The sequence below is a fragment of the Triticum urartu genome, chromosome 1A (assembly GCF_056163025.1).
Source record: "Triticum urartu cultivar PI428250 chromosome 1A, HENAU_Tu73, whole genome shotgun sequence".
NCBI classification, from domain to species: domain Eukaryota; kingdom Viridiplantae; phylum Streptophyta; class Magnoliopsida; order Poales; family Poaceae; genus Triticum; species Triticum urartu.
Window position 1 is genome coordinate 406,888,408 of NC_141873.1, and position 14,591 is coordinate 406,902,998.

Below are 14,591 nucleotides of genomic sequence, written 5' to 3' on the forward strand. Positions count from 1 at the left end.
CTCCATTATGAGAGATCCAGAAGAAGAGGAGGAGGAAGAGGATGCTGCACCAGCTCCTAAGGCTTAGAAGTTTATGGGAGATGAAATCAAGTCAGGGGCTGCTCCATCTAAGCCCAAATCTGCTCCCAAGGCTGCTGCTCAGAAACCCCCAAAACCCAAGAGGAACACCAAGAGTATACCTGTTGAGGAGAAGAACAAGGCCCAAGTGCCTGAAGCTGAAGAAGAGGAAGATGATTCTCTTGTTTTGAGGAAGTTGAAGCCCAAAATTCCTGACCACAATGATGCTCATCTAGTCGCTGAGGACATGCACATCAGGAAAGATGCAGGACTGAGGTTGTGGAGATAGTCTGATCCCTATGCTGTTAGGAGGAGGACTGCAGTTGACTACATGTTTCATACAAAGGAACAATAAGATTTCTATGATATATTTTTGCTTGACAAGAAGCCCATAATGTGTGACATGAAATGGGTGGACTGGGAGTTCATCCGGGAAAATGAAGATCACTTCCCTGGAGTGTATGACAGCTTTAAGGCATGTGGAGTTGATGAATTCGTTGGACAAAAGCTCACCAAGTGGAATTATGAGCTGATCATGCAGTTTTACTCCACTACGCACTTCTATCCATATGGAAGGATAATTTGGATGTATGAGGGTACTAGGTACCAGTCCATAGTTGAAGAATGGGCCAAGCTAATCAATGCCCCCAAAGAACATGAAGATGACTTGGATGTGTATGCCACCAAGAAGAAAGACCACAACTCAATGGCAAACATATACAAAGAGATCCCTGATAAAGCTTTGGAAACTCACAAGCTTGGATCTGTGCATTTCTTGTTGTCTGGTCTGCCTACGATCAACTGGATCTTAAGGCACACATTGCTACCCAAGTCAGGAGATCACAAGATGATCCGAGGACACTCAATCAACATGCTGCAAATTTTTTATGTTCCCCAGAAGTTCAAAGTTATGAGTTTGATTGTCGAAACGATCAAGAGGACTGCTGCTGATCAAAAGAGGAGTTGTGGATATGCTCGACATATTCAGGAGCTCATCAATTCTAAGATGGGCACAGGGACTTATTTGCTGGACAAGGAGCATCTACCTCTATATCCTGAATTTGAAGACAACACTGTTGTGATGAATGAGGAGGAACCATCATCAGCTCAAGTCCAAGAGAAGAGAGCCAAGGAAAAGGCTGAGAAAGCTTCCCAGATGCCAAGTGTTGAAGAGGCATCTCGAGTCTTCCTGAAGAGCAAGCAAGATCAGTTAGGCTATCTAATTCAAGCTACGGTGAGGTTTGAGAAGGGCTTGGCCAACCTGACTCAGAATCAGGAGAGCCTGGAGAGGATTGTGGAGACAAAATTCTATGATCTTGATCTCAAGGTGACTGAGATTCAGACTGTAGTTGAGCAGCTTCAGGAGGAAGCAGAGGAGAGGAGAGGAAAATCAGCCACTGATGCTTTTAAGCGTGTGCCACGAGGTCCAAGGTCTATTGTAGTGCCAGTCTTAGATGCCAGAGCTTAAGTGTCAGCACCAGCAGCTACAGCTCCAGTGCCATCTCCAGCACCCACTCCATTAGCTCCAACTGCATCGTCGGAAGCCTTCGTCCTTGGAGTTCTATCTACACCACCTCCCGAAGACCAAGCCTGAGAGACGTATAGCACTATGAATTTTCAAACTTTTTGGTAACTTGTTGCCAAAGGGGGAGAAATATGTATAGAAAAATAGGCTTCGAGATAGAGTGTCTTGCTTTTTATCTCTCTTGCTTTTGGTTGAACTTTTTGCGTGCTTGTGTGAGATACTTTATGTCCTTATGTCCTTGTGAGATACTTATGTGATCATGTGGTTGATCATATGCTACATTAATGTTTGGTTGAATGATTCTATCCTTTATATTCCATATATGATCATTCACATTCTTGGTGATGAGTGCATGCTTCTAATTTCTATCATTTTGAGCGCTCCACCAAGATGTATGTGACATGGAAGAGTAACCCATGATCCTAATCAATTGTGCATTTGCATTCAAAAGCAAATTTTAAATAATGCACAAATTTAGGGGGAGCTCTTGCTTATCCCATACTTCCCAAAGCGATGATGGTTTTCAATCTTATAATCATTTGTCGAAGCTTTGATCTATATGTTGTCATCAATTACCAAAAAGGGGGAGATTGAAAGTGCAACTATCCCTGGGTGGTTTTGGTAATTCCTAACAACATATAGCTCATTGAGCTAATGCTACTTGAAGATAAATATTTTAGGAAAAGCTCAATGATTGGCATGGCATGGATTAGAAAGTGGAGCCCTCAAAATGCTAAGGACAAAAGATTGGCTCAAGCTCAAAGCACAAGAATCTACATATTACTTTTAGTGATCCAAGATCACATTGAGTCCATAGGAAAAGCCAATACTATTAAAAGGGGGTGAGGTTTTGCTTAATGAGTTGCTTGCCCAAAATGCTTAGTGATATGCTCCGAAAACCATAAACTACTTTCCCATATCCACATATGTCCCAAACCAAAAGTCAAACTCGGCCCCACCGAAATCTTCTATCCGGCGCCACCGAGTTCACTTGACATAGCTACTGCCAGAAACCCTAGTCACTTCGGTCTCACCGATAGGGATCTCGGTCTCACCGAGATGGGATTGCAAACTCTCTGTTTCCCTTCGTAACGTTTCGGTCCAACCGAGATGAGCGATCGGTCCCACCGAGATTGCAATGCAAACTCTCTGTTTCCCCTTCATAACGTTTTAGTCTAACCAAGATGAGCGAATTGGTCCCACCGAGTTTGCCTGACCAACTCTCTATTTGCCTATTACCAAAATTGGTCCCACCGAGCTTGTGTAATCGGTCTCACTGAGATTACGTTATGCCCTAACCCTAATGGAATCGGTCCCACCGTGTTGACATATTAGTCCCGCCGAAAATCCTAATGTTCACATTTTGAACTAAATCGGTCTGACCCAGTTATATGATTCGGTCCCACCGAGTTTGGTGATTTGTGTGTAACAGTTAGATTTTGTGTGGAGGCTATATATACCCCTCCACCCACTCTTCATTCATGGAGAGAGCCATCAGAATATGCCTACACTTCCAACATGCATTTTCTGAGAGAGAACCAACTACACTTGTGTTGAGGTCAAGATATTCCAATCCAACCACATAAATCTTGATCTCTAGCCTTCCTCAAGTTGTTTTGCACTCAAATCATCTTTCTACCAAATAAAATTCCATGAGAGAGAGTTGAGTGTTGAGGAGACTATCACTTGAAGCACAAGAGCAAGGAGTTCATAATCAACACACCATCTATTACCTTTGGGAGAGTGGTGTCTCCTAGATTGGTTAGGTGTCACTTGGGAGCCTCCGTCAAGATTGTGGAGTTGAACCAAGGAGTTTGTACGGGCAAGGAGATCGCCTACTTCGTGAAGATCTACCCTAGTGAGGCAAGTCCGTTGTGGGTGATGGCCATGGTGGGATACGCAAGGTTGCTTCTTCATGGACCCTTCATGCGTGGAGCCCTCTGTGGACTCGCGCAACCGTTACCCTTCGTGGGTTGAAGTCTCCATCAACGTGGATGTACGATAGTACCACCTATTGGAACCACGCCAAAAATCTCCGTGTCTACATTGCGTTTGCTCCCTCAAACTCCTCCCTTTACCTTCATATGCAATTGTTTTACATTCCGCTGCTATACTCTTAGAATTGCATGTGTAGGTTGATTACTTATTTGTGCTAAGTTGCTAAAATCTGCCAAGACTTAAAATTGGGAAAAGGCTAGATTTTTATTTGGTCAAGTAGTCTAATCACCCCGCCCTCTAGACATACTTTCGATCCTACAAGATCGCTGACGGCGGGCCTTCATAGCCGCAGACAGGCATGGGGCATTTGCAGGTTGCGAGCGTACACACGCTCTGGTGATCTGCAAGCTTGTGGTAAGTGACGTAGAGCCCACAACCTTCGTGCGGGCACTCCATCCTCACCGAGGAGAGGACGGCGTCCACCGCCGTGTTTCGCACGTTGAACCCACCGCCGTGCTCGCACTTTTGGCACTGCCGCTGGTTCTCGGGGCACTCGAAGCGGCAGTCCGTGTAGGCTAGGTGCCCTCCCTTGCACTACACAAATCAATCGAACAACGCATCAATCAAGAAACCTGCACCTTGCTCGATCAGCTGAACAGACGAGGTGTATTCGAACCTGATAACTGGAGGCTTCAAGGGGTGGAGGCACAAGGGGCAGTGGAGCAAGGTGAGGACCATGGAGACCATAGAGAGCTCCATCATCGGGTCCTGTTCCGTCTACATGATCTCGCCCTCCTCGTGCACAACCATCTCTCGCTTTAGGGTCGGGGCATTACAAAGCTTTACCGTCACATATTCATACCACTTCAAGGTGCATTAAATCAACACATGCAAGTATCAAAAGGAGAGTCACGGCATGCATGCATGCATGCATGCGTTGTAATTAATGCATCGGTAAATGCAAATTATTGAAATATATCGAGTGCAGTGCTTTGATGTGTCGTGTCAACTCGTAAAACAACGAGAAGTTTGGTTACTACAACGCCCTCTCCCTCACGGACTAAGCTCCGGTGCCTTAACTGCACCTGCCTTTGGCTGCATGACAGGTGGGCCACCCACCTGTTGGGCCCACCTGTCATACACACTAAGGCAGGAACAGTAAGTCAATGAAGGTGCGTCCCTCCCTCGCCCATGAGCGTGGTGGCTGATAGGACTAGGAGGAGCTTTTGCTACACGCTCTCCCTCCCGCCCGGGGTGGACATGCAGCAGTTCATTCAGTGTCAGATGCCCAGAAGCATACTGTAGTACTCCTCCACTGTAGTAGTACTCCATCATTGTTCAACTTCCCGAAGAGGCGAAGAGCCAAGCGTAGCCCGGACGCTCGTGTTGCAGTTTCATGTGTAGAGTAGTCTAGGATAGCATGTACCATGCCTCTAAGCTTAAAATCGTTGGGGTCGGCTCCATGCTATGAGGCCATCTCGAAGCTTTTTTATTAAAATAATCTTTTGGCCCTACCTGTCATCCTGGTGATTGTAGTTTGCATGCTCATCTGGTCAAGACAGGAATATATTGTGGTGGGGTAAATGTTAGAGGTTGCAGCAAATATATTGCACACTACGGGTCTTTCAACCAAGTTTAGAGGCAACCATGTGGGGCCAGTGCTATGATGTGTCGCGTCAACTCGTACAATGAGGAGAAGCTTGGTTTTACTACTACACGCCTTCTCCCTCGCCCATCCACACGGTGGCTTGCAGACGAGGACAGGCAACAAGCTATCCCTCCCACACGTGGTGGACGCACATGCAACAGTGGATTCGATATTGTAGAAGTAGTAGTAGTAACATCATTGTTCGTCTTCTCGAAGAGGCGACGAGCCAAGCGCAACTCGAACGTGGCCGTTGCGAACCTTGGAGCACACATATAGCCAGGCTCTTGCATGAGACAAAATTGCTATGCGAGCCTCGTAAACCAAAAAGGAGTATTTGCCTTTCTAGAGATTTCAACAAGTGACTAGACTACACCGAGACGGAGTACATATGGAGCAAAATGAGTGAATCTACACCGTAAATAAATACGTAGTTCTCTCATTTTCCTCTCCGCCTTGGTCGCCGTGCACAATATTGACTATACTAGTACTGACTAGTCTCTTTTTGACACGCATTTACGTTTTTTAACATAGTACAGACGCAAGCGCTCATATACACACACATACACTCACCCCTATGAACGCACACCCTACCCCTATGAGCACCTCCGAAAGACCGAGCCGGCATATCAGCTTGAAATTTACGAAGTCACCATAGGCACCTCGTCGTCGACGGGAACGTCTCGTGACACGCATTTACATTGATACATCTTGAATGCCAAGGAGGGAGAGGGTAGCGGTTCCCGAGATGTTGAATGGTCAATGATGCATCCTCAATTAGCATGCAGATGGAATTAATTGGATAAGCAGAATAGAGCCAGCACGATGTGAATGCAACCGAGTTTGGACTCTCATATAAAGGCGCCCCGCCACTCCAATCCATCTACTCCTAGTATCTGCGCAACACTGCTGACTCAATCCAAGACCAAGTGACCAGAAGCCACAAGCACCTGTGGAGGCGATGGACGCGAGCGGAAGTCGACTGTGCCAAATCATCCAAGACGCCGGCTGATAACCCACAAGTATAGGGGATCGCAACAGTTTTCGAGGGTAGAGTATTCAACCCAAATTTATTGATTCGACATAAGGGGAGCCAAAGAAAATTCTCAAGTATTAACAGTTGAGTTGTCAATTCAACCGCACCTGAAAGACTTAATATCTGAGGCAAAGTATTTAGTAGCAAAGTAATATGGAAGTAATACTAACGGTGGCAAAAGTAACAGTATTGGTTTTGTAGTGATTGTAACAGTGGCAACAGAAAAGTAACTAAGCAAAGATCGATATGTGAAAAGCTCGTAGGCAATGGATCAGTGATGGATAATTATGTCGGATGCGATTCCTCATGCAACAGTTATAACATAGGGTGACACAGAACTAGCTCCAGTTCATCAATGTAATGTAGGCATGTATTTCGAATATAGTCATATGTGCCTATGGAAAAGAACTTGCATGACATCTTTTCTCCTACTCTCCTGTGGCAGCGGGGTCCTATTGGAAAATAAGGGATATTAAGGCCTCCTTTTAATAGAGTTCCGGACCAAAGCATTAACACTTAGTGAATACATGAACTCCTCAAACTACGGTCATCACTGGGAGTGGTCCCGATTATTGTCACTTCGGGGTTACCGGATCATAACACATAGTAGGTGACTATTGACCTGCAAGATAGGATCAAGAACTCACATATATTCATGAAAACATAATAGGTTCAGATCTGAAATCATGGCACTTGGGCCCTAGTGACAAGCATTAAGAATAGCGATGTCATAGCAACATCAATGTTAGAACATAGTGGATACTAGTGATCAAACCCTAACAAAAGTAACTCTATTACATGATAAATCTCATCCAACCCATCATCGTCCAGCAAGCCTACGATGGAATTAGTCACTCACGGCGGTGAGCATCATGAAATTGGTGATGGAGGAAGGTCGATGATGACGATGGCGACAGATTCCCCTCTCCGGAGCCCCGAACGGACTCCAGATCAGCCCTCCCGAGAGATATTAGGGCTTGGCGGCGGCTCCGTATCATAAAACGCGATGAATCCTTCTCCCTGATTTTTTTCTCCCCGAACGTGAATATATAGAGTTGGAGTTGAGGTCGGTGGAGCCTTAGGGGGCCCACGAGATAGGGGGGCGCCCAGGGGGGTGGGCGCGCCCCCACCCTCGTGGACAGAGTGTGGGCCCCTGGTGTTGATTCTTTCGCCAGTATTTTTGTAAATTCCAAAAATATTCTCCGTGAAGTTTCAGGTCATTCCGTGAACTTTTATTTCTCCACAAAAATAACACCATGGCAATTCTACTGAAAACAACGTCAGTTCGGGTTAGTTCCATTCAAATCATGCAAGTTAGAGTCTAAAACAAGGTCAAAAGTGTTTGGAAGAGTAGATACGATGGAGATGTATCAACTCCCCCAAGTTTAAACCTTTTCTTGTCCTCAAGCAATTCAGTTGACAAACTGAAAGTGATAAAGAAAAACTTTTACAAACTTTGTTTGATCTTGTTGTTGTAAATATGTAAAGCCAGCATTCAAGTTTTTAGCAAAGATTATGAACTAACCATATTCACAATAACATTTAGGTCTCATGTTTACTCATATCAATGGCATTATCAACTAGACATCAATAATAGTAAATCTCGAATGACAACACTTTCTCAAAACAATCATAATATGATATAACAAGATGGTATCTCGCTAGCCCTTTCTGAGACCGCAAAACATAAATGTAGAGTACCTGTGAAGTTCAAGGACTGACTAAACGTTGTAATTCATGGTAAAAGAGATCCATTCATAGTCATACTCAATGTAAACTAATAGTAATGCATGCACATGACAGCGGTGCTCTCCAACTGGTGCTTTCAATAAGAGGATGATGACTCAACATAAAAGTAAATATATATGCCCTTCTCAGAGGGGAGCAGGGATTTGTAGAGGTGCCAGAGCTCAATCTTTGAAGTAGAGATAAATAATATTTTGAGTGATATACTTTCATTGTCAACATAACAATCAAGAGATCTCGATATCTTCCATGCTACACACATTATAGGCGGTTCCCGAACAGAATGGTAAAGTTTATACTCCCCCACCACCAACAAACATCAATCCATGGCTCTGAAACAACGGGTGCCTCCAACTAACAACAATCCTGGGGGAGTTTTGATTGCAATTATATTAATTTAAGCATGGGACTGGGCATCCCGGTTACCAGCCATTTTCTCGTGAATGAGGAGCAGAGTCCACTCCTCATGAGAATAACCCACCTAGCATGGAAGATATAGACAACCCTAGTTGATACATGAGCTATTCGAGCATACAAAGCAGAATTTCATTTGAAGGTTTGGAGTTTGGCACATACAAATTTACTTGGAACGACAGGTAGATACTGCATATGGGAAGGTATGGTGGACTCATATGGAATAACTTTTGGGTTTTATGGAAGTGGATACACAAGCAGTATTCCCGCTTAGTACAAGTGAAGGCTAGAAAGGGACCGGGAAGCGACCAGCTAGAGAGCAACAACAGTCATGAACATGCATTAAAATTAAATCAACACTGAGTGCAAGCATGATTAGGATATAATTCACCATGAACACAAATATCGTGGAGGCTATGTTGATTTTGTTTCAACTACATGCGTGAACATGTGCCAAGTCAAGCCACTCGAATCGTTCAAAGGAGGATACCACCCTATCATACCACATCACAACCATTTTAATAGCATGTTGGCACGCAAGGTAAACCATTATAAACTCCTAGCTAATTAAGCATGGCATGAGCAACTATAATCTCTAATTGTCATTGCAAACATGTTTCATTCATAATAGGCTGAATCAGGAATGATGAACTAATCATATTTACAAAAACAAGATAGGTCGAGTTCATACCAACTTCTCTCATCTCAATCAGTCCATCATATATCGTCATTATTGCCTTTCACTTGGACAACCGAACGGTGTGGATAATAATAATAATAGTGCACGTGCATTGGACTAAGCTGAAATCTACAAGCATTCAATACAAGGGAGAAGACAAGGTAATATGGGCTCTTTGTTAAATCAACAATAATGCATATAAGAGCCACTCAAAATTTTCATCATTGTCTTCTCCTCTCAACCCCCAAAGAAAAGAAAAGAAACAAAACTATTTACACGAGAAAGCTCCCAACAAGCAAAAGAGGAATGAGAAATCTTTTTGGGTTTTCTTTTAATTATTACTACTACAAGCATGGAAAGTAAACTAGCTAAAATATACAACTATTTTTTGGTTTTTATTAAGGTTTTTCAAACACACAAGAAGAAGGCTTAAAAAGAATTTAAACTAGCATGGATAGTACAACGAAAAAGTATGAGCACCGACAACTGGCATGAGTGTGTGAACATGAATGTAATGTCGGTGAGAAATACGTACTCCCCCAAGCTTAGGATTTTGGCCTAAGTTGGTCTATGGCCAGGGCTGGCCTGGTGGATATCCAAAGTTGTAACTGGGGTCATACTGAGATGCAACAGCTACTTCCTGACGAGCTGCAGCTTGGAGGCGAGCTGCCTCCGTCCTCCTCTCGTACTCGTTCTCCTCCTCCCTGGTTATAACATATCTCCTTTTGCCTGAAATACAAAGAAAGTAGGAGCAGGGAGAGCAACATGGACGGTGCGCCGTCTGTCAAAGATTAGTCGGTACTAGAGGAACTGATCGTTCCTCTCAAGAAACTGGTGGCGAACCATAGCATCATAATCTAGATAAGCAGGAGGCAACTCTATATCATTTCCATGTATGGGTATATCAAGATAGTTAGCTACACGAGTTGCATAAATTCCACCAAAAAAATCTCCACTTATATTGTTGTGATGCAACCTACGTGCAAAAATAGCCCCCAAGTTATATTGTTTATCACCTAATACCGCACTCTTGAGGACACTAAGATCTGGAATGCACATGTGACAAGCCTCATCTTTACCGTTAATGCATCTACCAATGAAGAGAGCAAAATAATGTATGGAAGGGATATGAATGCTCCCTATGGTAGCTCGTGTGATTTCCCTAGATTCCCCCACAGTAATACTAGCAAGAAAGTCTTTATATTCAGATTTGCGAGGTTCACTAACATTGCCCCAGTGCGGGAGTTTACAAGCAGTATTAAAATCTTCTAGGTCCATGGTATATGATTTATCATAAAGATCAAATAAAACAGTGTGAGAATTGCGCGAGGATGTAACTTTGAACCTTCTCACAAAGGAATCAGTTAGATAGCGATATTGCCGGCACTTATCTGACACGAAGCCCTCAAGATCAGCGTTATGCACATACGCGTCAAATTCATCCTTGATGCCTGCCTGGACCATGAACTCCTCAGACAGCCATTCACAAGGCCACACTTGAGCTTCCCTTGGTAGTTCATTGTCTGGCTCACGTATCGCGAGCCTTGGGCCTTGCTTCCTTGAGGAACCACCTTGGTACATTTTCCTAAACATATTTCTTCCTCTGAAAAATTTCTGAAATTTTTAGTGACCCAAAATAAAAGTGAATCAAACTCAACAAGATTGATAGCAACTACTCCTACTAGTGCCTAGAGGCCATATCATGCATTAAAACTACTTTTGACCAAATAAATTTGACATGCAAGCTCAAGAAAAGGGTCACCTAAGCAGAAAAAATTGCAATAAATAAAGCACTTGAACAAAAAATAATTGGACCACTAGAGGAGTCACATACCGAAGAACAATCCCCCAAAGCAGTTTTGTGAATGGAGCTTTGAGCAAGGAGATCGAAAATGGCAGCAAGATGAGCTAGAACTCGGGTTTGAGCTGGTGGATGATTTTTTCTGGAGGAAGACGAAGTGTGTGGGTGCAAGAATAAGTGGAGGGGGCCACATGAGGTCCATGAGGCAGGGGCACGCCCTGGACCCTCATGGCCAGGTGGTGTGGCCCCCAGTTGTGTTCTCAGTGCCAATAATTCTTAAATATTCTACAAAAAATCATCTAAAATTTTCAGGGCATTTGGAGAACTTTTATTTTCGGGGTATTTTTTTATTTTCAGGGTATTTTTTTCATTATTTAATCTAAATAACAGAAAGTAAAAAGAGGGTACAGAGAGTTGGGCTTTCTAACTTCACCCATCTCATGCTCATCAAAAGGAATCCACTAACAAGGTTGATCAAGTCTTGTTAACAAACTCTTTTCTAATAACATGAAACCGGAGAATTTTCGAATAACACTAGGTTACCTCAACGGGGATATGCACGTCCCCAACAATAAGAATATCATATTTCTTCTTGACAATAGGAAGAAGAAATTCAAAACCTCCAACAGTAATCATTGAAGTTTTTCCAATAGAATTAATACTGTGAACTTGAGGTTGTTTCCTTGGAAAGTGTACCGTATGCTCATTACCATTAACATGAAAAGTGACATTGCCTTTGTTGCAATCAATAACAGCCCCTGCAGTATTCAAAAAGGGTCTACCAAGGATAATCGACATACTATCGTCCTCGGGAATATCAAGAATAACAAAGTCTGTTAAAATAGTAACGTTTACAACCAGAACATGCACATCCTCACAAATACCGACAGGTATAACAGTTGATTTATCAGCCATTTGCAAAGATATTTCAGTAGGTGCCAACTTATTCAAATCAAGTCTACGGTATAAAGAGAGAGGCATAACAGTAACACCAGCTCCAAGATCACATAAAGTAGTTTTAACATAGTTTCTTTTAATGGAGCATGGTATAGTTGGTACTCCGGGATCTCCTAGTTTCTTTGGTATTCCACCCTTAAAAGTATAATTAGCAAGCATGGTGGAAATTTGAGCTTCCGGTATCTTCCTTCTATTTGTGACAATATCTTTCATGTACTTAGCATAAGGATTCATTTTAAGCATATCAGTCAAACGCATACGCAAAAAGATAGGTCTGATCATTTTAGAAAGTGCTCAAAATCCTCATCATCCTTTTTCTTGGATGGTTTGGGAGGAAAAGGCATGGGTTTCTGAACCCATGGTTGTCTTTCTTTACCGTGCATCCTAGCAACGAAGTCTCTCATATCATAACGTTGATTCTTTGATTGTGGGTTATCATGATCAACATCAGCTTCAATCTCTACATCATTGTTATTGCTAGGTTGAGCATCAACATGAACATCATCATTAACATTATCACTAGGTTCATGTTCATTACAAGATTGTGTTTCAGCATCAGAAATGGAAATATCATTAGGATTCTCAGATGTGTCAACAACAAGCTCACTAGAAGCATGCAAAGTACTATCATTTTTCCTTTTCTTCTTCTTAGAAGAACTAGGTGCATCAACATTAATTCTCTGAGAATCTTGCTCAATTCTCTTAGGGTGGCCCTTAGGATACAAAGGTTCTTGAGTCATTTTACCCCCTCTAGTCACAACTCTAACAACATTTTAATTTTTCTTATTATCTAATTCACTGAGAAAATCATTTTGAGCTTTAACTCTAGACATATTTACTAATAAGTTTAAGTTCACCTTTAACTCTAGACATATAATCACTCAAGTGTTCAATCATATAAGCATTACGTTTCAATTGTCTACTAAGATAAGCATTGAAGTTTTCTTGCTTAACAATAAAATTATCAAACTCATCCAAGCAATGGCTAGCAGACTTATTACGAGGAATATCACCTTCATCAAATCTATAGAGAAAATTTACCTTTACTACCTGTGTCGGGTTATCAAGACCATGTATTTCTTCAATAGTTGGTAAATTCTTAATATCTTCAGCTTCAATGCCCTTTTCTTTCATAGATTTCTTTGCCTCTTGCATATCTTCAGGACTGAGAAATAGAATATCCCTTTTCTTCGGAGTTGGCTTATGAGTTGGTTCAGGATCATTATCATTACTCAACATATTATTCAATAGCAATTCAGCTTGATCAACAGTTCTTTCCCTCACAACCAACAAAACTATCCAGGTGGTCTTGATACGTCTCCAACGTATCTATAATTTGTGATTGCTCCATGCTATATTATCTACTGTTTTGGATGTTTATGGGCTTTATTATACACTTTTATATCATTTTTGGGACTAACCTATTAACCCAGAGCCCAGTGCCAGTTTCTGTTTTTCCTTGTTTTAGAATATCACAGAAAAGGAAAACCAAACGGAGTCCAATTGACCTGAAACTTCACGGAACTTATTTTTGGATCAGAAGAAGCCCAAAAGACTTGGAGTGCATGTCAGGGGATCTACGAGGAAGCCATGAGGCAAGGGCGCGCCCACCCCCTGGGCGCGCCCTCCACCCTCATGGGCCCCTCGTGGCCCCCCTGACATACTTCTTCCGCCTATATATCTCCATATACCCTAAAACGATCGGGGAGCACAATAGACCGGGAGTTCCGCCGCCAGAAGCTTCCGTAGCCATCAAAAACCAATCTAGACCCATTTCGGCACCCTACCGGAGGGGGAATCCCTCTCCGGTAGCCATGACGAGGAGGGAGTAGTTCTCCCTCAAGGCTGAGGGTATGTACCAGTAGCTATGTGTTTAATCTCTCTTTCTCTCTCTCGTGTTCTTGAGGTGATACGATCTTGATGTATCGCGAGCTTTGCTATTATATTTGGATCCTATGATGTTTTCTAACCCCTCTACTCTCTTGTAATGGATTGAGTTTCCCCTTCGAAGTTATCTTATCGAATTGAGTCTTTAAAGATTTGAGAACACTTGATGTATGTCTTGCCGTGCGTATCTGTGGTGACAATGGGATATCACGTGATTCACTTGATGTATTTTTTGGTGATCAACTTGCGGGTTCTGCCCATGAACCTATGCATAGGGGTTGGCACACGTTTTCGTCGTGATTCTTCGGTAGAAACTTTGGGGCACTCTTTGAGGTTCTATGTATTGGTTGAATAGATGAATCTGAGATTGTGTGATGCATATCGTATAATCATACCCACGGATACTTGAGGTGACATTGGAGTATCTAGGTGACATTAGGGTTTTGGTTGATTTGTGTCTTAAGGTGTTATTCTAGTACGAACTCTAGGGTTGTTTGTGACACTTATAGGAATAGCCCAATGAATTGATTGGAAAGAATAACTTTGAGGTGGTTTCGTACCCTACCATAATCTATTCGTTTGTTCTCCGCTATTAGTGACTTTGGAGTGACTCTTTGTTGCATGTGGAGGGATAGTTATATGATCCAATTATGTTATTATTGTTGAGAGGACTTGCACTAGTGAAAGTATGAACCATAGGCCTTGTTTCAACACATTGCAATACCATTTACGCTCACTTTTATCATTCGTTACCTTGATGTTTTTATATTTTTCATATTACAAAAACTATTATCTACCATCCATATACCACTTGTATCACCATCTCTTCACCGAACTAGTGCACTTATACAATTTACTATTGTATTGGGTGTGTTTGGGACACAAGAGACTCTTTGTTATTTGGTT

General features: G+C 42.5%; 1 protein-coding gene across 1 annotated transcript; it reads right to left on the reverse strand.

The window, feature by feature from the left end:
* Positions 1–3,835: 3,835 nt before the first annotated feature.
* Positions 3,836–4,279, reverse strand: LOC147991449 (E3 ubiquitin-protein ligase SINA-like 3). The gene is made up of 2 exons (XM_087538673.1): positions 4,205–4,279; positions 3,836–4,114 (listed from the first exon to the last, which is right to left on the reverse strand). Exons 1-2 carry the CDS (start codon positions 4,277–4,279, stop codon positions 3,836–3,838), a joined length of 354 nt encoding a protein of 117 aa, XP_087394799.1.
* Positions 4,280–14,591: the final 10,312 nt, after the last annotated feature.

What these genes read in the sequence shown, in the direction of transcription:
- LOC147991449 (XM_087538673.1), bottom strand. Translation starts at nt 4,279, where the DNA reads ATGGAGCTCTCTATGGTCTCCATGGTCCTCACCTTGCTCCACTGCCCC. An exon ending in TCCACCCCTTGAAGCCTCCA is followed by an intron (nt 4,115 to 4,204) that starts GTTATCAGGTTC and finishes TGATTTGTGTAG; the next exon opens with TGCAAGGGAGGGCACCTAGC.